We start from the raw sequence: 25,297 nt of genomic DNA on the forward strand, positions 1-25,297 counted from the left end.
GTGACAGGAGATGCTGAGATGCTTGACTTCGAAACCATGTTTGTTAGGCAGTGGAATCCCATCTTTATTACTTCTTATGCTGCCTTCACTTTTAAAAACAAACCTGTAAAATGTAATATTTCTTATATAAACTGCGTTAGTCGGCAAGCCACAGAAATCCCGAAAGAGTCAAATCTATGTCTCCATTAATGGCATGTTCCTGCTGAACACTCCTTTTGTGGATAATCCCCCAGCCCAGAGTGGCTGTCCCTGATTTCTGTGTACTCACCTTTTGCTCGGGTGCTGGTGTGTCTGTTTTGCTTCCTTTGCTCTCTTTTGACCCAGCTAGAAGAGCCAGATTTCTGAAGCTTTATTTCGGCTTTATGGTGCTTTCATATGTTTTCTCTTGTTGGGTTTTTTTTTCATGTTTCTGTCTGATTGCTTTTCTGCCAGCTCTTCCTGCAGGATCTCTCAGGACTTTGGAGATGATGTGTGGAAGGTAATGGGACATGTGGCCCTCCAACAGCTTCCCTCCTGGTGTGAACCTTTATTAGAAAAGTCAGTCCGATGGGCAAGCAATGGGACAGGATTTTGTGGGTTTGCTTTTGTGTTGCTTTCATAGTTGTTAACGTGCCTGAATACTTGTACTTTCCTGTCTTGTTAGTGCGGTTGTAAAAGCTTTTCTGGCCAAGTACTTCCTTACGAGGAGGGAATGGTGAAAAGGGCTTTTATATTTATTTATTTTTTGTAGCTCCTGGGCTGCGGGGGCTGAGCTGTGCAGTCAGTCATTGTAGCAGTAACAACCTGGCACTGCCTGCCAACTAGGCTGACTGCTCATCAGGCAGCAGCAGCCCCTGCTAGAGCTGTGTTCTGGCTGAGGTCTGATTAGCCTGTGTTTCTTTCAGGGTAGCAACCGGGGAAGAACTGTACTTATTGTGCAAGGAAATGAATTCTTAGAAAAATACTGATGTGGAAAAACCCTGAATTGCACATTCTTTTTTTTTGATATTATGACATAAAAATACCACACCGTCTTTAGACTGGTGTTCTGGAAATGAGTAACTTGTGGGTGACTGCTGCATTCCTACAGGAGAGAGAACTGAAAAGGGGAAGTTAGGGCCAGGGCACAGTGCCCCTGGTCCCAACCATTTGGGGCTGGGCTGCAGCATCTGGGTAGTGTTTTGCGAAGATGCCATGTGCCACATGAGTATTTGAGGGCAGTTTTAAAGGAAATGGGACTGTTTCAGAGCTGAATGGCAAGGAGATGCTCACTAGGTGCCCTCAGCAGGGAGAGGAGCGTGCTGGGGAAGCTCTCTGCAGGGAGCAGCAGCATGGTGTTTGGCTGCCTTGGAAGAAAATCCTACAGGAACCGCAGTGAGGCAGTGGAAATTCAGGGTGACACTGCAAAGCTTCCTGCATTCTGCTTTGTCCAAGTACAAACTGGAGCCTTCAGAGGAGTTCACCTTTTGTAGATGACAGATTGAAGGAAGAAGCCTTTTTAAAGCTGTCCTTAGCTTTCCTTTTTTTTCATGCCAGGCATGGACCAAAGCAGCCCCGGCTTTGCCTGGGGGAATTGCTGACCCCCAGCTCTCGGCAGTGCTCCGTTCCTCTCTGAAAGCTGTTTGTGAGTTGGTTCTCATGTGCCATGTCCTCCATCCGTCCTGGTGTGTTGCAGCACAAGGAGGCAGGCAGAGCACTACAGAGACACTCTGGGTGCCCCAGGACCCTGCCTCCATCAATTGAGTGGACATTTCTTGTGCGTGGGTCTGGTAAAGGATGCCCTGGTGGTGATAGCACTGAGCACAGGGTCTATAGGAGAACCCAACCCTAGGGACAGTGGCAATATGGCTGTGTGGCATGAAGGGAGAGCACTCCATGGGAAGCCCCATTGGAAGCTCTGTGATGTGATTTAGGGCATTAAGAAGAGCAGTGGGCCCATGTCTCCACCCAAAGCCATCCTGCTGGCCATTTGATAGCTCCTCAAAGGTGCAAAATGGCGTGGGGCCGGATTAGATGTACCCTTGGCCTGCTCCGGGAGATATGGCGCTCGCCCTCCGCCTCCAACCCTCTGGCACCAGCGCCGTTGCCATGGCAACAGGGAGAAGCAGCCATCCACATGGAAACGGCCTTGCTGCTCCGTGCAGTGAGTCGGGGGGGAAAAACGGTTCAAGTGGCAATTTTGGAGGGGAAGGGGACCCTGCTGTATGCTCCTGGCCCAAATCGCAGTGCTGTGCAGTGATGGAGACCTCTCTTTAAGCTCTGGAACTGCCCCTGGCACGTGCCCTCGCCATAAGGATGGCTTTTGTTGCTGCTGCCCTATTTTTTTTTGTCTAGTCTTGAGGTCAGGGTGAGGCCCCGATGAGCTGTGCCGATAACGGCAGGCTGTGTAGCTAAGTCACTGTTTCAGCCCTGGCTGTGAGTCCTTAATGCCAGCAAAATCCCTCTCTGTAAGCAGAAGGGGAAGCTGGCAGCCAAACAAGGTCTCCTGTAACATAGGGCAGAGCAATGTCAGGGCTGTGTGGTGCAGCTGGGCTGGCTCTGGACGGCAAGGTCAGAGCTAATCTCTTCCCTTCCTCCCTCTCACCCTTTATCCCCTAGACAGCAGCCCTGCCCATGCCATCTCCATCCCCAGAGGGCTGTGATAAGGGCCAGCAGAGCAGTTCTGCTGCAGGGCTGCTTGCACCCCCCCTGGCCTTGTCCCAGTTTTACACTGGCCCCTGGATGAGAGCCCACCCTCTTGCAGGGATTTCCACCAAAGGAGCAGCTTTGGCCAACATGTCTATCTATGTGCAGGTCGTTTCACAGCATCTCCCAGTGCTCAGGCGGGCTGCTGCCCTGCTGCGTGCTTCACAGGGAGCCTGGGGGGCTGCCTGGCTCTCCCTGTTTGCTCATGTTGTTTGGTAGTGGTTGGCCCTGACAGCTCAGGAAATCAGAAAATTTACTTGTGCTGTGGATGCGGCAGGAGCAAAATGAAAGGCAGCAGCCAGGTATCTGCAAGGGAACGGCACGGGGGGCCATTGCTGGCAATTAGGAGAGCGAGTTGTTTGCCTGCAGGCTGCTGCACAGAGAGATGAGAGCAGTATTTCACCACCTCAGCTTTGGGGCTGCTGCTGAGAGGTGGGGGGTGAACAAACGTCTTCAAGCTGCCTGGCCTTGTGTTTTGTTACCTGCGTGCACTGGGATGCCCAGTCTGCCCCTGCACACAGGAGCAAGCAGGGGGAACAGGGTCTGAAAGCTGGAATTGGTGGTGATGTGGATGGGAGGCATGGTGGATGTTAGTTTGGCTTTTGCAAAATGAGCCATGAAGTGGTGTAGCACAGAGATTTTGGAGGACACAAGGTCCTTGGCTGAGAGATCTTGGGCAAGTTTTTCATGCTGCATTTTCTCTTCCCGCATTTTGTCTCCCCGTTCCTTCTTTGCTGCCCCACCTTTTTGCTGCCCACACCCTTGCTTAGCACTGAGCCCCTCACACCCAACGCTTTTTCCTTCTGCCCAGTTTCTCTAGCAAACAGGCTGTGAACTGCTCCCCAGGCAGTGGCTTTTGGGGCTCCCTGTCTGAGGAGAGGTCCTGGACCCATGCACGTTGTCCTGCTCTTAGCTGTGGGACACAGGAAGCGAGTTGTGAGCGTCAAAGGTACAAAAGGACCCTGCAAAGTGGCAGCAGCAGAAGGGGAGAGCACGGCAGAGGAGGCTAGTGGTTTCAAGAAAAGGAAATACAGTGAGGCTGCATCTCCCCAAGAGGACTCTGCAGCCCTGCTCCATCATCAGCCCCGGGATTTGGATGCTATTAGGCAGTTCATTAGTAAAACCTCTGAGCCGTTCCCACTGCTGTTGAGTACCTATTAATGCCTCTTGAGGGGAGAGGAGAACAACGTGAAAGCACAAAAACAATCTGAGGGCCCTTGATCTCTTTTTGGGCTGAGAGGTCGGGGCTGGGGCCGAGGGGCAGCTGTGGGGAGGAGAGGCTGCGCAGGGACATGGGGCGTGAAAGCAGCAGCTTTGCACATCCCTGATTATCTCGAAAGTCTGAGTGCAAAACATAACCCGACTTGAACTGCAGCTCCTCAGAGGCTCCCGAGGGGCACGTTGGGGTTATAAACACCTAGTCAGAGCTCTGCTTCGTGCCGAGTTCGAGCCAGGTATTCCTGCACCATAGGGAAAGCAGGCAAAACCTGCACAGATGTCCCCGACAGCTGCAGCTGGGCTGCGGTAAGCCACCCCTGCTGCGACAGTTTATTAGCACCGCGGGGTCTGTCCCCTTCTCCTTGCTTGTGTATACAGTCAGCTGTTAAAGGACACTGACATCACTTAATTAATGGTTTAATTGAATCTCACAAAGGGATCGAAATTGGCTGCCTGACTCCTGCCACTGAGATGCTCGCGTAGGAAATAGTAAATCACCAATTCAGCAAATAAAGCTGCACTCTAGGTAGAAAGTCCCTGTTGTAGGGGTGAAGGAAATAATTCCTCTTTGCAGAATAATATGCTATTAGAGGGAAGGCTGGGGGCTATTTTTTTCAAGCCACCAGGTGTCATCCCTGGCCAAGGGAAGAGTAACTGGGTTAGACTGTCTCCCCAAGGCACTCATTAAGGGGGAAACAGACCTGAGGTAACGTTTTATCTCTGAGTCAGAATACTGTTTTGTGTTTTACACCCTGTGTGATGGAGGAAGGTGCATGTGGTATTTTAAAATGAAGGGCAATACCCAAGAAAGGCCGTGGTAGAACTGGGATGAAGCAAAAAGCTTTTTCTGAATGTAGGGAATCAAAGATGAGCACGAAGAGGCAGGAGTGGAGAGAAAGATGTCCCAAAGAAACGGGAAGGCCCAAAGGGAGGGGATGTGACCCTAATGACAGTGCTTAATGCCGTGGTCATACTACTCAAGTAACTGCTGCTCAGGAGGAATGTGAGCCAGTAGAAAACTGTTTTCTACCCAGGCACCAAGAAAAGCAATTAAGACTGGTAAATACCAGTGGTCGACTAAAACTAGGCCTTTAATTAATAGCTTCATCTGAAGGGTAAGGAAATCATTAAGTGCTATTGGTGTATATTAATTCCCTGCAAGACGAACCACAATAGAGGGTTTTAAGAGTTCTTTTGCAGTACAGTGTGTGCGCCTGAGCCCTTGCACGAGGAGGGAGAGCTTGCTTTGTGTAGCTGTGCTCTCCCATATCGCTGACAGCTGCCCCTGAAACCTGGGATTTGCTGTGAAATAAACAGCTTGGGCCAAGTGTTTAGCTAGGACACAGCTTTGGGGGTGCTCCATCAGAACAGGAGTGAAAGTGGGTGGAAATGTAACCAGTGAAAAGCTGCACACTGTTCTGGAAAGCTTAGGGAGGATGGAGGATGCGTGGAACTGGAGGTTCGGAAGACAGATATTGCTTGCCGTTGTAAGGAGCTAGCCAATGAAGTGTGAAACTAACATCAGCCTCTTCTGTTCAGGCTGGAGAGTGCTAAATAAATGTCAGGTGGAGGAAGAAGTAGCAGTAGGTACCCAAACCAGGCAGCGGCTAGGGAGATACAACACCCCACTGTACTAACAGTGGTTGTGTATCAGTAGAGCTCAGAAAAAAATGCTCAGAAACCAGGGATGTTACAGAGCAGCCTCTGTAAAGGGCACAGCCTTGTTTCTAAGTCTGGATGAGAGGAAGATTTATTGTAGTTGCTGTTTGACTCTCGACTCATCCACCTACTCTCCCTTGAATTCCAAAAAGACCACAGATGTTTTTGTAATCTTGTTTTTCAATCCATTCCACGGTATTTATCTAATGTGGGCATTTCTGCTGCACTGCTGCAACAAGCAGCTTGTGGTACAGAATGGTTTTCTCAGCGTGTACTATGCAGTGCATCACTGATGAGCCTGCCAGCACCGACTGGTGCTCCTCCTTTGTCAGAGCTAGTCACAGTGCTCTGCAGAAAGCAGTCTGCTCCAAGGCACACCACTGCTTATGGCTGCCTTTGCCAGCTAGCTGCCCAGATAGTCGGAGAGTTCATCTTTGTGATTCATAGTATCTGCTCCTTCAGAAGAGTAATATGGAGTCACTAGAAGCTCGGCCATGTTTCTGGAGCAACGGGGAAGCTCTTCCAGTCAGTCAGACATCTGTGAAGAACCTCTCTTCCTTGCTGTCAAAGCTGAGACAGCTCAAGGAACTTCCCTTCAAGATAACTTCTCCTCTATTCAAATTCAGACAGTTGGAGTAAGGTAAGGGATTCATCTGGATCTTATTTTATTCTCTTCTGTCAGATGCAACTCAAGGCTCTTCTAAGCAGACCGATTTCTTTCAAAACCTGCTGTATGCCATTCAGCCCCGTGAAGGAGGTTCACTGCCTTGTTGCCATGGTACCCTTTCTCTAAAGAGGAAGAGAATAGTTAATTATGCAATTTAAGAAACGAAGGAGGAACGACAAAGAGAAATAATAGAAAAGAAGATTCTGGGTTTGTGATAAGACTGCTGGCTGCACCAAAATACACTGTTTACAAGTGAAACGTTTGCCCAGCGTATGCTGCATATATATATAGCCAAGGATTCTCTGGCAGTATGGATTTCAAGGAGCTGCCCTATGCTAGGCAATGTGTTTTTGCCATCCAGGAGATTGAGCCTGTAGTCGATTACTGCTGTCACTTTCCTTGGTTAACGTTCCAAAGAGACTCAGACATCTTTGTTTGGCTGCAGTTCTCTCTGGACAGAAGTAGGACAGCAGTAATGCAACACAGATCCATGACAAGCCCGTGATGCCTGTGGATGAACAGAAGCACAGTTCAAGATGTAAATGCTTTAAATCTTCTTGGCAACATTTTGTTGTTCTCAGGCCTACTAACCCCTGCTCGCTCCAGCAAATCCAGTTTGTGGTGTGCAAGGCAGAACCAAAGAGACTGCAAGCAGCAAAACTGGCACAATCCCAGCTCCTTCGAAGGACTGGCATTTTCCATCTGCCAGCAGCACTGACAAGCTCGCTGCAGTGTGAGTGCAACAAAGCACCACAGCAGACCTATGACAGTAATGGAATCTGACTGTGGTGCTCCACGCTGTGTAAACAGTGAGAGTTGCCTCACGCACACTGCAGTAAGCTCTGCAAGCCAGGTGGAAAAGAGTTACCCCATGCCTTGTTTCCAAATGTGTGCAGTGAGAAAAAAACGGAAGGAAGATGAAGTGACCCCGTGCAGTTGTTTACTATAGAAGACTGAAAGGAGATCTGATTTGGTACATACCTAATGTTCCTCCTTCTACCTAACAAGAACAGTAATAGCACTGAGGGCTAGACAAGAGCCACATACTGTGGAGAGAGGAATAGAGCAGTTGAGAAGCAATAATAATCCAAAATACTTCTAGAAACACAGCAGGAATGACTGTCAAAAGACCAACATTTTAATCAAGAAACTTTATACACAAGAGGCTTCCCACTAAGACAGTACATGTATTCCTGCTTTTACTACCAGCTTCTTGGGCTTCTGAGGCCCAGGATGGTCCTTTTCTTCTTAAGCATTCTCTCATCAAAAAATTCCAGGGAGGGTGGTCTTCCAGAACAGGACACAACCCAGGCAGTGTCTCTTGCACTCCCTCCTCACATTCTCCTGGCTTTCCGTGGGCGGCAGCCGTTGTGTGGAACTGGGGTGTTGTCAGTGATGGAGATGACCTCCAAACCTCCCATAGTCAACCCCTTGATGGCAGCCTGGAACAGAGCAAAACAGCAGATGATAGATACCCTGTTATCAACACGGTGCAGAGCAGAAAAGGGAAAAAGCTGAGGGGCAAACGGATTGGTCCCCTGTCTGAAAATCAACTTGTTTCAACAGTTGTACTTTGGAATTATCTGAAAGTATTAATATCAGAAGGACCATTTTAAATCTCTCTCTCCAGTCCTTTCGTCAGCCTTCCCATCAGCTTTGGTGCTTAAGTGGCAAGAAAACAAATACAGCTTTTATTCTGTCTCTGAAGGAAATGATTTTGGAATTTTTATTATTCTGTGTTTTCTTCACTAGGCGTTTCACTGATGAATTCTTTGTATCACCTTCAGAAAAACAAATCAAGTTAACTGGTACAGTCTTGAGAACAGCCTCAGTTTAAAAAAAAACAAAACAACATGGATGATGTCTGAGAAAGAAAAAGATAGGAAAGGAAACTAACACCTACTTTGCGTCCTGGCCCCAGTCCTTTCACCATGACTCGTACATGCAGCACACCCTTTCCACGTGCTTTCTGAGAAAGGAAGAACTGGTTAGTGTTCTCTTTGACAAATCTGCTGCTGCTCTCCCCCTCCCCCCCCCCCCCCCGAGTCTTTAATTCCCTTTTGACCCACTCCTGTAGTATTCTTTAACTCAAAATAAAAAGTAGGTGGTAATGGATGTGAAGGAGAAAGATGGTGATTACTGCACAGAACCAGACACCAGCAGTAAAGGAGTCCTGGATAAACAGTGGCAGCTTCAAGGAAACTTGTGTGAGCTGTCAACTCTGCATACAAAGAAAGTGTTCGAGATCAAACTGTCCACGACCTAAAGACAGGACAGAAAATGACACATCCATGGCTACCTGACTAACAAGGAGTAACTCAAGGCTGTTTTCCCTTATCTAATGCAGTGACTTTTATCTTGTGATCAGTGGATTCCTACTAGAGGGTAAATGAGAAAAGCAGTCAAGCTTTATATTCACTGTGCAGGAGTCCACAGAGACAGTGTAAAAATTCTAGGGGCTTGTAAATTGAAAATGAAAAACACCTGCTGTAAAGCAGAGCAGTGCTGCCACCAAGTGGAGCTCCTCGGGGTCTCAGTTCTGTGTCTGGGCATAATTAATCTACTACAAACTTTAGCAGGGAGAGGAACAAATCTGGTCAACCACAGTCATGCAGCTTTTATGAGGCTCCAATGAGCAAAAACAACTAGTGAAAGTGTTTTTATATTCTCCCGAATCAACCATAATAATCTGTTGGCCAGCAGTGGCACAGAACAGCTCTGCCACGAAAGGTTCCATGTAGTTTAGGATGAGTATTTTCAATGCAACTTTGCCTCATTTTGCTGTAATGAGAACCCTTAACACAGTCAGCCTCATTTTTTCCTGTCACCTGGACACCTGTGTAGTCTTTTTACATTAAACTCTACACATCTGGAGATTACATGTGTATGGACATCACCTTCTCTGACTGGAACTGCTGGCAGCAGCTCATTTCTCCTGTGGCAAAGAACAAATATAAAACATCCAGACAGTAATTACAGCCACTTCTCAATCCCCTACAGTGCAAAATTAAACTGCTGCTGATTCAGGGGCTTATATTTCCAAAATGGCTGAGCTATGCTCCCTTTCAACAATGGAGCTAGGAAATGATAGGCTACACGTTGCAGGCACAGCTAAGCTCACTTTCTCAGCATTTTTAACTGACGTTTCAGACATCAGTTTGAAGATGCTTGCTGTCAGCACATGGAAGTGTGCTGCTTCAGTGCTAATGAGCTGAAGTCTGGAGTGCTGCTCATGAGCAAGGGACAGCAATGTGAACAAGAAGCAAAACTTGCCCTGCTCTATTCTCCTGCAGACAAATGAAACTACTGCACTTGTCCCCCATGGACCCAGGTAGCAGGGGGATGCAGGAGAGTGACAATAACCAGTGCAGACTCACCACTGCTGCTGCTATGCCAGCTGTCTGTGCTGCAATGGCAGTTCCCTTTTTGGCATTCTGGAAGCCTTCAGTGCCGCAGGATGTACGGGCAAACGGCCTGTTGTCAAAGCTGACCACCTGGATGTGGGTACTAAAGCAACAGGGAATCAAAAGAAAGAAATAAGCTCAAAGAGGGTTTTACTCTCATAGTGCATGGCTCTGCCATGTAACTTGGCTCTCTTCTCAAAGCATGTGAAATGTTTCAAGGCACATCGGTTCTACTCACGTGGACCTCCCAGCAGTGAAATTCTGGGTTATGGTGGAGAATCCGAGATGGCAGAACCTTTGTGGACGACCTGTTCCTACTCACTGTCCCAAAGATACAGCTAATCCTTTCACACTCACTTCTCACTGTGAGCACTTTACTTCTTCTATTTCACAGAATCAGAGAACGGCTTGGGTTGGAAGGGACCTAAAAGCCCACCCAGCCCCAACCCCCTGCCATGGCCTGGATGCCTCCACCAGCTCAAGCTGCCCAGGGTCCCACCCAAACTGGCCTCGAGCACCTTCAGGGATGGGATGGGGCACCCACAGTTCTCTGGGCAGCTGAGGTTGGCACTCTGTGTCATGAACTTCCCTGCGGGTTTTCCATTTGAAATGCAAACCTTACAGTGTGTTACAAGCCCTCATTGCACAGAACAGGAGAAGCTGTTTGCTCACTTGTTATACGTGGCTTTGATGTGAGCTATCGGGATCTCTTCATAGGTCTTTCCATCCCACCTCATGGAGCTCCTCTGCAGGATTAAGGGGCTGAGGAGCAAGACAACACTCATCAGCCACCAGCTCTTTCAATGCGAGGAAGTAAACAAGGGACACGGCGATGCCCCGTGTCCCCTCCGTGCCGTCTCCCCGGGCCGCTCACCTCAGGTCGGTGCTGCTCAGGCCCTCCGCCCCTTTCTCCGCCAACTCCTGCAGCCTCCGCGCGCCTGCGTGCACGCCGCGGCCTAGGCCAAAGCTGCGGGAACAAGGGCAAGCGAGGGCGTAAGCAGCGCTCGGAGCACCCACCGGGCACCGCGTAGCCCCGGCCATCCCCCCTCTCCCCCCAAGCCCTCCTCTCACCCGCAGGCCGCGCCGCGCAGCCGTTGCCAGGCGACCGCCAGCGCAGCGTGCATGGCGGCCCAGTCCCGACAGCGACGTCCCGCAGCGCGCCCCCCGCGCCGCCGCGCCAGGCACGACGGGAGCTTGGAGGAAAGATGGCGGCGCTGGGAGGAAAGATGGTGGCGCCCAGCGTGTGGTGGGCTGCGGGGTGCGGCCGGTGGTTGAGTACCGCTCCTCTCGTCGCTGCTCCGCGGCCGTGGAAGCTTTTCGGGGCTCTGTGCTTGCTGAGGCTGCCCCGCATCACGCAGCCCCTCCGGAAGGAGGAGGAGGAGATGGCGGCCCTCATGGAGCAGGTAGCGGGCTGCTGCCCGGGGGGAAAATGGAGGCCGCGGGGGTGGATGGGAGAGAACGTGTGGTGGGTGAGGGGAGGCCGACGGTGGGGCCGCACCTCGGGTCGTGCGTTCGGTTTTGGGCTTCAGTAAGTGCAGTAAGGCAGCGGCTCTGGAGGTGTTCAGGCACCGTGGAGCTGTGGCATTAGGGGACGTGTTCGGCGGGCACCTTGGGGTGGGCTGGGTAATCTTGGAGGTCTTTTCTAACCTGAGTGGTTCTCTGATCGCGTTGGTGGCTGAGTGGTCTTTGCAATGTCCCTATAGATAGAGCTGGAGAAAAGCCACTACTCTGACCATGAAATCCGCAAGCTGGAGGAGGAGGAGCGGCTCAGAAGGAGGAAGGAAAGCTTGCATGATGATGATGATGATGATGATGAACGGTTGGGCAAAACGGTTGTCATGGCTCAGGACCTGGAGGAGAAGTGGGAGCAGAAGCTGCTGCAGTTCAGCCCAGCCCCGCGGGTTACAGGTACCTGTGAAAATGCTGTGCCCTGGTGGAGAACACCCCAGTCCTCTGCTGAGGGCTGTTTGATGGAGGGAGGCATTTTCTGAGTTGTTTTAAACTTTTTGTTGTGGCAATGTGGTATAGCACATGCAAAATGAATCATCTGAGAATGGAATCAGTGTTGTGAAGATGGACATGCTTGTACAACCTTGTGAGAACAAAGTGGGTAAAATGGTGTCTATTTCTGTATAAGAGAAACCTTGGTTCCTATGCTTACCCATCGCTCTTACTGATTTTTTTTTTTCAAGCTTCTTGCCACAGATTGCCTTTGCACAATTGCCTGCAGAGTGTCCAAGAACACTTCTGGCTAGATTCCTGTCTTGATTCAAATATCTGTGCTTGTATTGTCGGGAGGGTGTGAGATAAAGAGAGATGATGAATCACAGTGATTCCAGCGCAGCCAGGAGACTTTGTTTCCAGCATGTGTTGGTTTTTGGCAGATGCTGATAAAAAAAATGATCGAACGTCATTGAACAGAAAGCTGGACAGTAACCTGATGTTGCTGGTCAAACAGAAAATTGGTAACCAAGAGCTGTGGCTCCTGCCTCAAGTGGAATGGCAGCCTGGAGAGACTCTGCGAAGCACGGCTGAGCGAGCCATGGCTACATTTTTAGGTATGTAGTCTGCTGTGTGCCTGTCTCTCGCTCCCCTTTGTCCCACTTGTATTTTTTTCCTTTGCCCTACCTGAGAGATATTCACCATCTGTAGCAAAACTGCCTCCCATCTGCTGGGAAGAGGTATTTTGTGGCATAGAGCTATACCCAATATGATGGGGTTTCTGGCAAGAGTGGTGATCCTGTGCTCAACTGCACTGTGGTGTGAGAAGCTGACAGAGCCAGCAGGCTGGGGGCTGGGATTTTGGGCTGCCAGCAGCTTCAGTGCCAGGCTCTTGCAGTCTGATGCTTGAGCATCACTAGATGTCCCCTGAATGGTCGATCCAAGTGTACAGCCTCTCTTTCACTCTTGTTGTCTTGTATCAGTTTTTGTGCCAGATGGGGGATAGCAAACCTGCTATCCCTGGGGATAAAAACCTCCTTGCTTTTTGATGTGTGTTGGCAGAGTGTGATGCTCTCTCCCTTCTTTTGTGAGGACTTGCTGAGCTTCAGACAAGTCACTTCATGAGAAAAGGCTTAAAATTGGCAGTATTTCTGCCAGGAAGGAAGAACAGTCTGAAACGGATATAAAGTCAATGCTGTCTGTCTTCTTACTAAGAAAGTGCAGTTACTATTGCTCTGTGTTCTTATGTTTTGCTTTCTGTTTTCTTTTGTGCTGCTGGGGTCTTGCAGGCGATCACGTTCAAGCCAAAATCCTGGGGAATGCACCATATGGGATTTACAAGTATAAATTCCCCAGGGCCATCAGGACTGAGGATAACGTGGGAGCCAAAGTATTCTTCTACAAAGCCTTCCTCCAGAGCATTGATTTGTCCCAGGCAGAGCTGAAGAAAGATTATCTGTGGGTTACGAAGGATGAGCTGGGAGATTACTTGAAGTCGGAATACCTGAAAAAAGTCAATCAATTCCTTCTGGACTTATAAGTGATAGACTGTGCTATGGCAGATGGGGAAGATGTGGAATGTGACTCTGGGGAGGAGCACAGCTGCTGCTTGGCGTGGTCTGTGTGAATGGGATGTTAAGCAGGACTCTGGAGGATAAATTGCCTTTGCTTATTTCCCAGTTCTCTTCACCAGGCTTGTATTAAATAAATATTAAAAGTCCATACTCCCAAGTGAAGCTCTCCTCAGGGAGTTCTTTGCTCTTGTTGAATCCTCCTCCACCTTTTCTGGAAATGCGTCTTGTGATCTGTTCCTCTCCCAAGCATGTGGTTCCCTGGGACTATGGTACCCAGGAGGTTTGTTCTCGCCAGACTCGTGTCATGGTCTGGAGCTCAAATGGTTTTATCTGAACAATGACTAATGCTTGTCCCTGACAACTGCTCTTTACTAAGAGCAGTACTGGAGAGTTACATTTGTTTCCAGCTGGAAGAAGATGTTCTTCGGTGTAAGTGGGGGATTAGCCACCTAGATAATGGGATACCTGACAGGGGATTGATTTTCTTCGTCATTGTTCCAGCCTCTAAAATTGTAGTTTTCCTTAGAGTTGTTATGTTGCCCTGGGGAGGGTATGCACATTGCTCTGTGCAGCAGAGCAGCAGTCAGTTGCTTATCCAAGGATTAGCTTTTGCAGTCCTGATGCAGCTCCACCAGTGTTTCCAGGAACACTTTGAACTCTCTGGACCCGTGTGATGTACAACTCTCCAGCTTCTCCAGGGGTAAGCAGTTCGTTGTCCCCACTCATTGAGAGAAAGGCCAGTTTTCCTTACACTGTCACTCATGGGTGTAAGTTCCCCTAGCCAGAAACAACAAGGCTGGTACTGCAGAGTGGGAATTCTGCATGCATCATAGGCAGCAAGTAAGAGCTCGCAAGGCCGGGCAAGGCATGTTTCTGGGGAGCTGGAAGCTGCATTGTTCAAAGCTTTGTTATATTTAATCAATTTTGGAGCTGTGTCTGGAGAGGCCTTGAGGGGAAAGACATAGGAGCAGGCAGTAGCTCTTTGGGTGACTTGATACTTTCCCATCTATGCTACTGTCCCCATGGGTCTGAAGCTCTGTTAACAGTTAAGGGGAGAGCCATTTGATCAGCAACTCTTTCTGGGCTGAAAGGCTAAACTGTTTGTTAGTGTAGTGGAACCAGCTCCAACCAGTGATTGAACACCTGGTGAGAAGGCAGGGCCAACCCAGGGAAGCTCAGCTGCATGCAATGCACCTGAGTGAATAGAAGGGGTGGAGCCAGGATCTACCCCTTCCCAGACCTCATTTAAGAGTTGGCAGTGGAGGTGAGGGGATTCTGCTGGAGATCTCTGCATACCTGAGGCCTTCCAAATGTAAGCAGTTTTTTTCCTTTGTTTCTATATTCGTGGCTGCTCCATTTCAGCACATTCTCACTTGCTGCAGCTACATTGCTACTCCACTGTGATTGCTGCGTTTTCTGTCACGTTACAGTATTACAGTTAGTCAGAATGTGAACCATTGCAAGGAACCTGCCTTCTTTGGGGTCAGGGAGAGAGAGGAAATGGGTGTTGTTAATCATCAGTCAAGTGTTTGGCTTCCAGAGGCAGAGCTGGAGATTGCTATATGTGTTTCATCAGTCCTTTGAGAGCTGCAGACCTCAAATTAAAGCTGTTCTTAATCACTCCACAAAGTGTTGGGATTGGGAGTAGCTCAGTAGCCTGCCTTGTTTTCTGATGCTGGGCAGCTGAGAGTTGCAGGCTTGTCGTAAACTATAAACAAAACTTAGTTTCTTGAAACACCCTTACAGACCTGGCAAAGGAGGCTGTTTGCAGAAGAAAGCATTTACAAAGAGGAGACAAATGTGGAGTAGAATATATGTCTGCAACTGCAGATTTGTTGGCTGCTGTCTGGAGGTCAGCACTGTTCAAGGAGGGACTCTTGCCTTCTCTGAAACTTAAAGCTCCTGTGGAGGGGTGAGGTGAGTCCTTGCCCCAGGCAGACAGGGGTTCTGGGGGGAAGGGATGCAGGCAGCCCTGGGTTTGGCTTTTCTCTGCCCTTGTTTCAAGCTATTGTTACCTCTGTAGCATAGTGTGCAGTTTCTGAGCAGAGCTTTGTAGGTACAGGCTCAGGTTGAGCTCCTTGCCAAGTTCTCTATCCCATTTCTCATGCCAAAGGCAGGTTCTGTGGTGTGGCATGAGACTTTCAAAGTATTAAGATGATACTTAATCATTACTTGTTCTCAAAGCTGGGTGCACAAAAGAGAGAAAAAAGGGTGCATGGATATCTTGAACCCTGGGCAGTTCTTACTCTCTGGCTTGTTCAAGCAGTGAGGAGTTCCTCCCCTACGAGGACAGGCTGAGAGCAGTGAGTCTGTGCTGAGAGGTGTAGCTCCCTCGAGCAATGGACAGATGAGAATCTACAGCTTTTTTGTTTGATTTATTTCTTCCTTAGGATCAGGTCTCTGGGCAACAGGTGCATAGGAAACCAGGTCTCCTCTGGAAGCTGAAATTGTTCTAGGTGCTGAGAAAGCAACAAGAATTCCTGTTCTTAATCTACATAAATACATAGCCATTTATTTATTTATTTTCCCCTGCAGTTTATTCTGTTTGAAACCCTCAGTCAGTTGCTGCAAACAATCCCAGATCCCCTTGTTTGGGTGTTTTTGCTTGCTCCTTGTTCTGCGTGTTCCCCTTCCCACTGAACTCTGTGATGAGGGGGCAGCATACCACGGAGATTTCCTAGGGGAGAGGATGCTTTTTGCATGTTGTTTCTACTCCCAAAGGTCCTGTAGCAGATCACAGCAGTAGTTACTTAACTTTCTGAAACCTGTGGCTAAAGGTTGTCTTTTCACTCAGAGCAAACTTATGCTCACATCCCTCGTGGAACTGCAGAAGTCTGGTCAGGTAGCTGATATGTTTTATCATTATCTATTGAAAAGCCAGCGCAGCACCCTGGGACTTTTTTTGAGAGTGCTCCTCTCTCTGCTGGAGCAGAAGAAACCTCTCAAGTCGTGGCTAGAAGAGAGCTGCCTTGAATGCAGCCCAGCACAAAGTGCAGGGGAGGTATATGAGTTATGCTGAGCAAAAACCACGAAGCTCACCTTGCAAACGTGACAGCGAACTGGGCAAGTATTTGCCCGCCTGTTTGGGAAGTTCAGAGCTTGTTTTCACCTGGAGCCTGAAAGATTTTTTCACTTTGGCTTTGCCTACTTGTGAGATATCTCCATCAGAATGCGAAGCAGTGGCAGTGGATAGCTGGAAAGACACCAGGCTTGCTTTAGCTCTCTAGTGCGGGGCACAGTCAGATCAATTGAAGAGCTCTCCTGTGAAGTGTGTGTCAGAGAGCTGTGTTTTGGAAAGGGCCTGTGACTCCTTGCTTTGAGAGCAGCAGCACGGAGTTCAGCTGAGTGAATCCAACGTGAGGTTGGTACTGCAGCCACCGAGGCCATTGTTTGAGTGTTATCTTCCTCAGACTGCACAACCTGGGGAGGAAGCTGCAGAGTGCTGACAGACTGTGGAGACTTTCTGCTCTTCAAAGCTACTTTCTGCACAGGAAAATGTTTGTGAGGGTGGTGTGCAAAAGTCAGATCATTCTGCCCTCTAAGAGGAAAGATGCATAGCTGTCTGGAGGACCTTTCCCTGGTGCAGTGCAGTGGCCATAGCAAAAACCTCTGGAAGCAGAAATAAATGTAAGTATCAATTGCAGTCTAAAACTCCTGCATCTGACTTCTTGCTTCAGTCACCATGTTAGAAGAGAGAGATGAAGGTTTTCTTTGTGACAGATTGGATGCTAGCTCTCCCTTCGAGCAACAGAGAGATAACAAGTCCTAATAAAACGACGTCTCAACTTCACAAGGAACAGCTTTCTGCTGCTTCCCCTACAAAATATGTTCCTTAGCTGATATCCTGCCCTGTCAACAGGAGTTTTGGGAATTGGTGGCCTCTAAGCAGAACCACCTTTGCATGTTTTGTGATACAGTAACACCAGACTGTTCAGAACTGCATGCTTTCTCATGTAACAGGAAACTTATTTTTTTTTCTCCTCCTGTCTGGCTCCAAGCAACCAAAATACTTCAATATTTGGAAGATAAATTCATTCAGAGCCAGGAGAGGCCGACAGAGCCACAGGCTACACTGCTTCCTGTTCTCTGAAAACCTGAATGAGGAGAGATGCTATTGCTCCCAAATACAACTTATTTATTGTTAGAACAGGGAAAGCTGCCCTGTGTGGCCCTTCCTGCAGGAGTGAGGGATAGGCTGGCTTAGGTAAGTGAGGCTGTACCAGCTTCTGGGCTCACCCCAGCTCCTGTCCCATAGGCTGAGGGATCTTCTGTGGCTCCAGCAGCATCAGTCACCTGCTTTTGCTCTGTCTAAGCTCCTGTGTGTGTTCGGAGGGGTCTGCCTTGTGGGAAGGAGTCTTTTAGCAGTTCCCAGGGTTTCTGTGGGCACTGCATAAGCCTGCAAGGAAAACATCACAGGATGCTCTGCTTGGGACAGCCAGGAGGCCCAGCAGAAAAAGGCATGGGAGGTCTGGTTGAGGTAGCTCACTAGTGATGTGATTGGGTTATGTCCCGTCTTTGTTCTGACAGTGCCTTTTCCCTCACGTTTCTGGATGAACCCTGAGTGGCACAGGCAGGGTGCTGCACTCAAGTGAATCTTTGTAAAGGTAAGGACTGGTATAGAAGAAGGAGAGCTAATGGAAAACAGGGAGTCGGGAAAATCGCTCCGGAAGCTTGGCTGTTAATACCCAGACCTCAACACCAACCCCACAAAAAGCAAGCCTGGGCATTTGTGAGCTAAGCACAAAATGGTGACAGCAGGAAGCCCTTCAGGTTGTCCTGGATGCAGCTTTGCTGTTGAGGCCACGTTCCCCTGACTGATTGCAAGGGTTATACAATCCTTTGGCAGAACTTCATAGGCAGTGCTTGGAGACACAAGGGCATTTCTTGATTGAAATACGAAGGGACTTTCAGCAACATTGACATGAAACTTCTTTGGAACCCAGTCAAGGGTTTTTGCAGTGGCCCCTCCACAAGCGAGAAGGATGCTTGAAGAAACCAGCCACTTCCACAGCTACTGTGGTCATTCCATCTCATAATTAAGAGACAAAACTTGCAAGATTGCACAGGTAAAAGTTTGCAGCCTGGGGCAGACTGCTGCCTCCTCGTGCTGTGTGCCAGCTTTCTGCTCTCGCTCATCTATCAAAGTAATTATGCCCATTAAGTTTCTCCTTTCAGGTTTTACCCTCCCAAATGTTATTCCTCTGCATTAAACCTGTGGGGGAAGTGAATTATTGGGGAAAGTAACCAAGTTTAATCCAGGTTTAATAGGCACATAGAAAAAGCACGCTGGGCTGGGAGGGTGGTCCAGCCAGCATCCTGCTTCTGCAGGCAAATAGAAATTTGTCTTGATGTGTGTATATATCCAGCTTTGTGATCTGTGAGCTCTTAATAATTGGTTTGGTGACCTGCCGCCAGCGTTCTCTATCTGTAGAGCTTTCTCCAGTCCCTGGTTAATACAACAGGTCACAAATCCCATTTGCTTTTGAATTCTGAGTAATCCTTTCGTTAATGTTGCCTAGTGCTTTTTTGGAAGCATTGAAAGAAATTGGAGCCCTGTGCTAATCAGTAACTGTGGCTCTGCATGTTTGTGAGCTGCTGCCCTGGCTGGCTTTTCCAAATGACCGGTGCAGCCTGTTTATGTCAAACATCAGTGTGCCTCTACAAAGCAGCAATTGCCTCTGAGCTGTGGTATTACCCAGGGCACGGGCTGGGAATGTTGGCTGAGCTGTAGGAGAGCAGTGAGGTGTGATGGGGTGACTGCTGGTGCCACGTTCCTGCCGTGGTGGTTGCCCATGGATTGAACTGGATGGAAAGTTTCAGTGGTGTCTATCTTCAACACCTACAGCATCTGAGTTACGGTTGGTGTCTCTTGATTTTGTTTTTTAATTTTTGTTTCCTGATATACGTATATTTTTTTGCTCTGTAGCTTGTCAATCTCCACGTTGCTGACAAGCATCACCCTTTGCCCCTTTCCTTCGCGCTCCCTATTTTTAGCCTGTCTGTGGCATTCCTCACACAATGCATGTGTGCACCGTTTTGCTTGGAGCTGCTGACAACGGCATGATGACCTTGAGGATAGCACAGTCATGCTCCAGTGTCAGAGAAAAATTCCCCCCAAGGATGGGGTCGGGTGCTGCTCGCTGCCTGTGGAACAGCTCCGTGCTGGGCACTAGGTGGCAGGCAGTGACTGGGAAATTCTACTGTAAAGCTTCCTATCCCTTTCCCCTTAAAATCACCTGCTCCTGAGCGGGGAACTTAAACCCGGAGTAAGGATCTCTAGTTCTTAACCTGGTGGCTTGAACTCCAGAGGGTCCCAAGGTCCAGCAGAGGGCCGCGTTTACTCCACGGAGCTCAATGGGTAACCGTGTGCTCAGTGGGATCTCTAGGACAGGGAAATAAGGTAGGAATCAGGCGACTGTGGTTCGATGACAGAGGATGCTTGGAGCTGCTCCCACGTGGCACGAGGGGGGCAGGCGTGGCAAAAATCCCTCCTTACCCTCCCTTATCTCCTGGTGGTTTTGGCTCTGCCAACTGCTGCCCCTGACCCTACAGAGCTAAGGGTGAGACAGCCCCTGCGGTGCCAGCAGCTGCTTGTCCCCCCAGGCATGGAGCTGTGCCTCCACAGCCCCGTGCTGGGTGTTGTAGGTCCCCCTAAGCACCTTCCAACAAAAAGGGGATTATCTATAGCTTGTTAGAGTCCTTGCAGGGAGGGAGAATAAGGCTCTTTGCTCTGAAATGTTCTCTTCCCTGGGATTACAAGATAATGCATATGAAACGACATTAGCTCAGCCAGGTTTATGGATTATTTGAAAATCAAATTCTTTTAATCTCATCCACCATCTGGCACCAGCATAGCAGCCAGCTCGCTGCCACTTGCACCCTGCCTGTGCCAGAGCAAAGGGACACGGCATCCCTGGTCACCGCTGTGCACCTTGGCACCAGTGCCAGCCTTGTCCCTAATTTGCTGACAGCATGGAGGTGACAAATCCCAGGAGTCACATCTAGGAAGGGGGTGAGGCTGTGTGATGGTCCTGCCTTCTCCCAGGGCACAGCCAGCCCACGCTGCTGTTTGGTTGCTTCTTGATGGCTTTTTTTTTTTTGGGGGGGGGGGCGGTTTGACATGTAGCCAAGCACACTGCAATGCTGCTCAGCTCTCATGTTTGTGTCATGAGTTGCTTTGCCCTCTTTGCTGAGCTTCAATAGGACCATCCATCTTCCCTGTCTGCTCCAGAATGCTGCTGCACCTACTACCAAGGAGCGTTATAATCTCAGTACCCATTTAACATGAATAAAAAGCCTTCTGGGACGATAGGTCATGGTTATACAATTTAGCTCAAGTAGAGGAAAGGCCTTTATAGCCATGAATATATGAATACTTAAAATATATATATATAACATTGTTTAACACCAGGACATATAAGCATAATATATATATAGTGCTGGGCTAACAGTTTGCTCCTTGGCTCCCTTTTCAGAAGGCTGTGGCTGTTCTGCCTGTCAGCTCCATCCCAGCAGCTCTTCGTGGCTGGAGTCCCAATTCTGCACTGGTACAGAAAGCATTCATCGTGGGCAGAGGGATTCTGAGCTCTTCGCTGGGGACTGGGAAGGTGAGCAGTATGGATGCAATGCCTCTGCTTGCAGGTAAGGGATGGCACGTGGAGCCAGCAGCAGTTTGCTGCCATGGTTTGTGTGCCCTGAGGACAGTCACATGCAATAAAAAGGGGAAAAACAAGCAGCAAGAAGAAAAACTAGTGGTTTTAGAAGCAAGGAAACATCGTTTCTCTAGGTGATTACTAATTACACAATTACAACATTGTCTGTATCATTAGGATTATTTGTATTTTTAGTACGTTGTAGTTTTAATTAAACAAAGCCTTAGATTGTTTTTTACCCTCCTTTGTAATGGAAATTATTATTTTTTTATTAGTGTCAAAGAATAAATTAATTGTGTAATTAGTGACTATTACTTTGTTACTTCTAGAAGGGCTCTTTCCAGTTTGTATGCATGTGGCATCTGCAAAATGATTGTAAAAAGCTGTTTGGTTCTGGGGCTCCCTAGGAGTAGCTGTCTGTGGCTGGGGCTGCTGCTGGAGGTGTGGATTTGGCAGCACAGCCAGCGAGAGGAATGTGGAAAACCTCTGCCAGGGTTGGCAGGGGGAGGCCGTCAGACCTCGACAGAGTCCCCTTGCTTACTGCCTGCAGATAAATGTTTCACTCTGATGCAGAAATGCCCTCCAGAAGGCATCCTCAGGCTCTCCATAAACAAGAGCTGTGACTGCTTCCATGTGCTCTTGCTGGTGGTGCAGGTGAAGCTGTAGGGTAAGATTCCATTTTTGCTGCTGGTGGCATATTACCCCATGCCCTGCCATGCATAGGGTACGTATCAGATTCCAGGCAGGAAGAAAAGAATTTAGCATGCAGGGAGTGATAGGGTCTTAATAGATCTGCACTTATTATTTAGGGAAAAAAAAAAGATTCAGGATTACAGGCTTATGAGGGATTAGCAAGCATGAATGCCTATTTCTGCATGTACTGCTCCTTTGTAAATCCATTGTGCCACTACACTGATGTAGAGTTATACCATTATGAGCATGATATCAGTGTATCAGATAGCCTTGATTAGGAGATTCAGCAGCTGTGCTAAGAAAAACAGCCCTGCAGGGCTTTCCCACTGGTGCACTGATTGTATCCTACTTAGGGCCACAGAAATGACTGGAGGGATGGAACAATTCCCCTACGAGGACAGGCTGAGAGCTGGGGCTGTGTGGCTTGGAGGAGAGCAGGCTCCAAGGATACCTGGGAGCAGCCTGTCAGTATCTAAAGGGGCTGTAAGAAATTGGGGGACACTCTTTAGTGGGACTTGTTGTGGTAGGATAAGAGGAAATGGTTTCAGATGAAAAGAGGGGGAGATTTATATTAGATGTAAGGAAGAGGTTTTTTACAATCAGGGTGGTGAGGCACTGGCACAGGTTGCCCAGAGAGGCAGTGGGTGCCCCATCCCTGGGATGGCTAAAACATGAAAAGTTTCTCATAACTGTGGTGTGTCTGTTGGCTTCAAATGCTGCATGCCCTCAAGGGCATCACAGCTCTTGGAACCACCTGGAAAAGATAAAAAATAATAATAATAATCAGTGCAGACTTGGGCAGCTTCACCAGCCTGCCTGTAGCTGCTGCCCCTGTGTCAGTGTGGACAACCCAACGTCTGCCTGTGGGCTTACCTGGAGATGGTCTTGTAAGTAGGGATGTGCTGAGCAGGGAACGGAGTATTTATGCCATGTCAAGTACTCCATGTGCAAATGGTTGTTTTGATTTTCACTAAATATTTTTCTCTCTAATTCAAATATAATATTTTTTCCAGGAAAATGTAATAGTACGAGGCTGTATGTTTCTAACTAAATAGCAGCCTGTGCTTGGTAGACAACCCAGAGTCTGGTGACTCTGGGAGTCACTCAGCAATAAAGTCAGGGCTCCTTGCTGCTGGAGCCAAGGGCAGCACGAGCCCCTGGAGCTGCCAGCAGCACGAGGTCTCTGAGATCTCAGACCTGGCTCTGGTCCCCGTTCTCTGCTGCAAACCATCATTGTACAGGGCAGTGTCCCAGGAGTGACCCCAGCACTGGGGACAGCTGCCCTTATCCAGAGAGTCTCCTTAGTGCTGCTGCTCTTTGTGATTTCAGCAGGAAACTTAGATCCACCCATTCAGACTTAAGTGCTTTGGGATTCTATTTATCCTGTGTATTGTGCCAGCTTCCTGCCACTTCCAGTGCTTAGATCAGTGTTGAATGTGAGATTCCAGCATCACTTAAAGTACTTGGGTAAGTGGTGCCCTATTTTCCTCCCCCTAGGAGCATATATCTGTGGACTAGTTTGTTGTTTGGCTTTTTTCTTCTTAACCATGCTTAAAATTTCTTCTGGCCATGGTTTCTTCTTGTGATGTAAGTGTTCTGACAAATCTGACCCTATGTTGCACAGCAGTTCTGCATGAATGAACCAGGTAGGTCAAGCAATCTTTCTCTCTGCTTCCTTCCCCAAAGTTTAAAAAATAAATAAAGAAAATGACCCCAGAATAGCAAACCTGGTGTGTGGGACCCAGTTTGTGCTGGAGACCCTACAATAATAAACCTGTGTGCACAGCCCAGTGCTGATGAGCACTGACATAGCTTCAAATGTGGCCCCGTTCCTGCTGATGTGTCCCTTCTGAGGCCATCAGCATCAGCAATCCTTTTAGCTGTGAAGCAGGGAGGATGACTCATGAACCATCCTGACACAAACAGTGTCAGTACCTTGATGGGCCATCAGGTTTCCAACCTGCGTCAGCAAAACTGGAGGTGAAGAGGGAAATGAGAGCGGTAACACAACCTGAGTTTGAGGGGAAGAGGGCAAGTGCTGTGAAAATAGAATTCCTACTGAGCATTTGTTCCCACTCCTCACCAAACCCATCCTGCAGGGAGAGCCAGCTCTCAAACCTTCAGGCACAGAACGTTCCTGTCATTTGCAGACATTGTGAATGTTGACTCTTGACGTATTCTCCGTGGACTCCAAATTCTTCCTCTGCCAACAGCCTGCAAGCATCTTCCCTGCCTCTCTGCAGAGGATTCTGAGGGCACTGTGGGACATGCGTCCTCCTGAGCTGGACTGGGGGTTTCCTGGTGACCATGGGCCAGCTCTCTCTGCAAATCCCTCTCCGGAGTCCCATCCAGCCTCCAGTGCCACCTATTTTCTCCTTGGGGACCTGTTAGGATGGTCCTGCCCCAGCAGGTGTGGTGAGATTCTCTTTGGGGAGAGCACAGGTACCAAGAGAAGTTTAGTTTGAAGTGAAATGTAGGCTGCTGGTGCAAAAAACCCTCCTTTCATCAAGGACAGAAGCAGACCAGAAGTGGTGAATGTGAGAAGGCTAAGAGCAAACTTCAGATGATGTGAGTGCACTTGCAATAATTAGTGGCTCTTTTTATCTGAAGATGCTTAAAGACTGATGTATTCTGGAGCCATGAGAGCAAGCTCTTTGGGATAAACAAGGAATAGAATTTCTATTTTTTTTAAAGATGTTTCAACTGATGCAAGCATTGAACGTATTCCTGCGTGTCTCTCCTTGCTTGAAACCCTTAAGAGAAGAAAAACTGGTGAGAGACAAAGAGCTTGGTTGCTTCAGGGGAGCTTCCCACACCTGCCTTACTGTCCCAGTCTGGTGGGATGCACTTCCCCCCAAGTGCTTCGTGATCAACAGTGTTACACCAGAAGCAAACCTGCTAGAGCTATAGGGAGGACAGGTGAGTGTTGAACTGCAGCTGGGCTGTAATGATCTAAAAAAAGAAAATTAAAGCTTTGGCTTTGGCTGCCCCAGTCAGATATTAAAAAGGGTTTCGCTGTACCTAAAGCAGAAATGTAAGAGAATGCTCTGCATCTGTTTACCATGCAGAAGGGTCAAAAATGGTTCTTTTCCCCCCGGGGTCCCTGCAGTTTCTCTAGCAGAATTAAAAGGTGCACGCAGAGCTGCAGCAGCAGGATGAGGAGGAGAGCAGAGGGAACAGAAGCACCAGGCCTTCATTCCATCCCACCTGCGCTGCGGTGGTGACTTGCCCCACAGAGTCGCAGGAAAATCCTGTGTAAATGGGACATAAATGTTTTATGAATTCAGCCCTGATGGAGTAAATTAAAGGGTCATTAATGGCCTCATTAAAGAGCTTTGCACTTTGTTCTGAATTATGAAAGCTATCATGCAATGTTAAACTAAATGGAGTTTTCGTCGAGATTTTGAAACTCTTTAACTAGTTCTCTCTCCCCCTCTGTCTCTCTATTCATTTCTTCCCTTTCTTTTTTTTTGGTTGATGAGAAATGTCTTTGGAGGGAGCTGCCTGTAGTGCTACAAACTAGATTTCAATTATAAATCTTCTTATGCTCCACTAATTGCCCAGAATTTTTCTTGAGAGCTGCCCGAGGTTAATGCTGATGAAGAAAGAGCCCTTTTGTCTTTCCTTGAACTGGGGCCTCCCTCCCCGCCTCTGGCGAGGTGTCAAGCTGGGAATTACCTCCAGTGACACCCAGATGGGACATGGAAGGGACAACAGATGAGTTGGTCACGGCTTTCTTTTGGCTCACTGCAGCCTGGGGAGAAGCCTTCAGATTCCCCAGGGCTGCCAGCTGACCCTGGCCCTGAAAAGTGTTGCTTCTCCATC

General features: G+C 48.5%; 2 protein-coding genes across 2 annotated transcripts; one reads left to right on the forward strand and one right to left on the reverse strand.

The window, feature by feature from the left end:
* Window positions 1-7,324: 7,324 nt before the first annotated feature.
* On the reverse strand, window positions 7,325-10,786 carry MRPS11 (mitochondrial ribosomal protein S11). Its single transcript, XM_065733995.1, has 6 exons — window positions 10,684-10,786; window positions 10,487-10,579; window positions 10,285-10,374; window positions 9,586-9,715; window positions 8,112-8,177; window positions 7,325-7,650 (listed from the first exon to the last, which is right to left on the reverse strand). The coding sequence occupies exons 1-6, from the start codon at window positions 10,734-10,736 to the stop codon at window positions 7,543-7,545; spliced, it is 540 nt and encodes a 179-aa protein (XP_065590067.1). The 5' UTR covers window positions 10,737-10,786; the 3' UTR covers window positions 7,325-7,542.
* A 52-nt stretch (window positions 10,787-10,838) lies between these two features.
* On the forward strand, window positions 10,839-13,284 carry MRPL46 (mitochondrial ribosomal protein L46). The gene is made up of 4 exons (XM_065733993.1): window positions 10,839-11,015; window positions 11,316-11,520; window positions 11,997-12,170; window positions 12,843-13,284. Exons 1-4 carry the CDS (start codon window positions 10,839-10,841, stop codon window positions 13,091-13,093), a joined length of 807 nt encoding a protein of 268 aa, XP_065590065.1. The 3' UTR covers window positions 13,094-13,284.
* The last annotated feature ends 12,013 nt before the right edge of the window (window positions 13,285-25,297 follow it).

The sequence above is a fragment of the Cyrtonyx montezumae genome, unplaced genomic scaffold, assembly GCF_038088225.1.
Source record: "Cyrtonyx montezumae isolate F1298 unplaced genomic scaffold, pur_monq_1.0 scaffold_17, whole genome shotgun sequence".
Classification (NCBI taxonomy): Eukaryota; Metazoa; Chordata; class Aves; order Galliformes; family Odontophoridae; genus Cyrtonyx; species Cyrtonyx montezumae.

Excerpts from the sequence above, each read along its gene's own strand:
- MRPS11 (XM_065733995.1), bottom strand. The coding sequence starts at position 10,736 with ATGCACGCTGCGCTGGCGGTCGCCTGGCAACGGCTGCGCGGCGCGGCC. Across the intron at positions 9,716-10,284 it reads ATCAAAGCCACGTATAACAA|TACCCACATCCAGGTGGTCA; the intron begins GTGAGCAAACAG and ends CTGTTGCTTTAG. Across the intron at positions 7,651-8,111 it reads GACTGGGGCCAGGACGCAAA|GCTGCCATCAAGGGGTTGAC; the intron begins GTAGGTGTTAGT and ends GCTCTGTTCCAG.
- MRPL46 (XM_065733993.1), top strand. The coding sequence starts at position 10,839 with ATGGTGGCGCCCAGCGTGTGGTGGGCTGCGGGGTGCGGCCGGTGGTTG. Across the intron at positions 11,016-11,315 it reads TGGCGGCCCTCATGGAGCAG|ATAGAGCTGGAGAAAAGCCA; the intron begins GTAGCGGGCTGC and ends ATGTCCCTATAG. Across the intron at positions 11,521-11,996 it reads CCCAGCCCCGCGGGTTACAG|ATGCTGATAAAAAAAATGAT; the intron begins GTACCTGTGAAA and ends GGTTTTTGGCAG.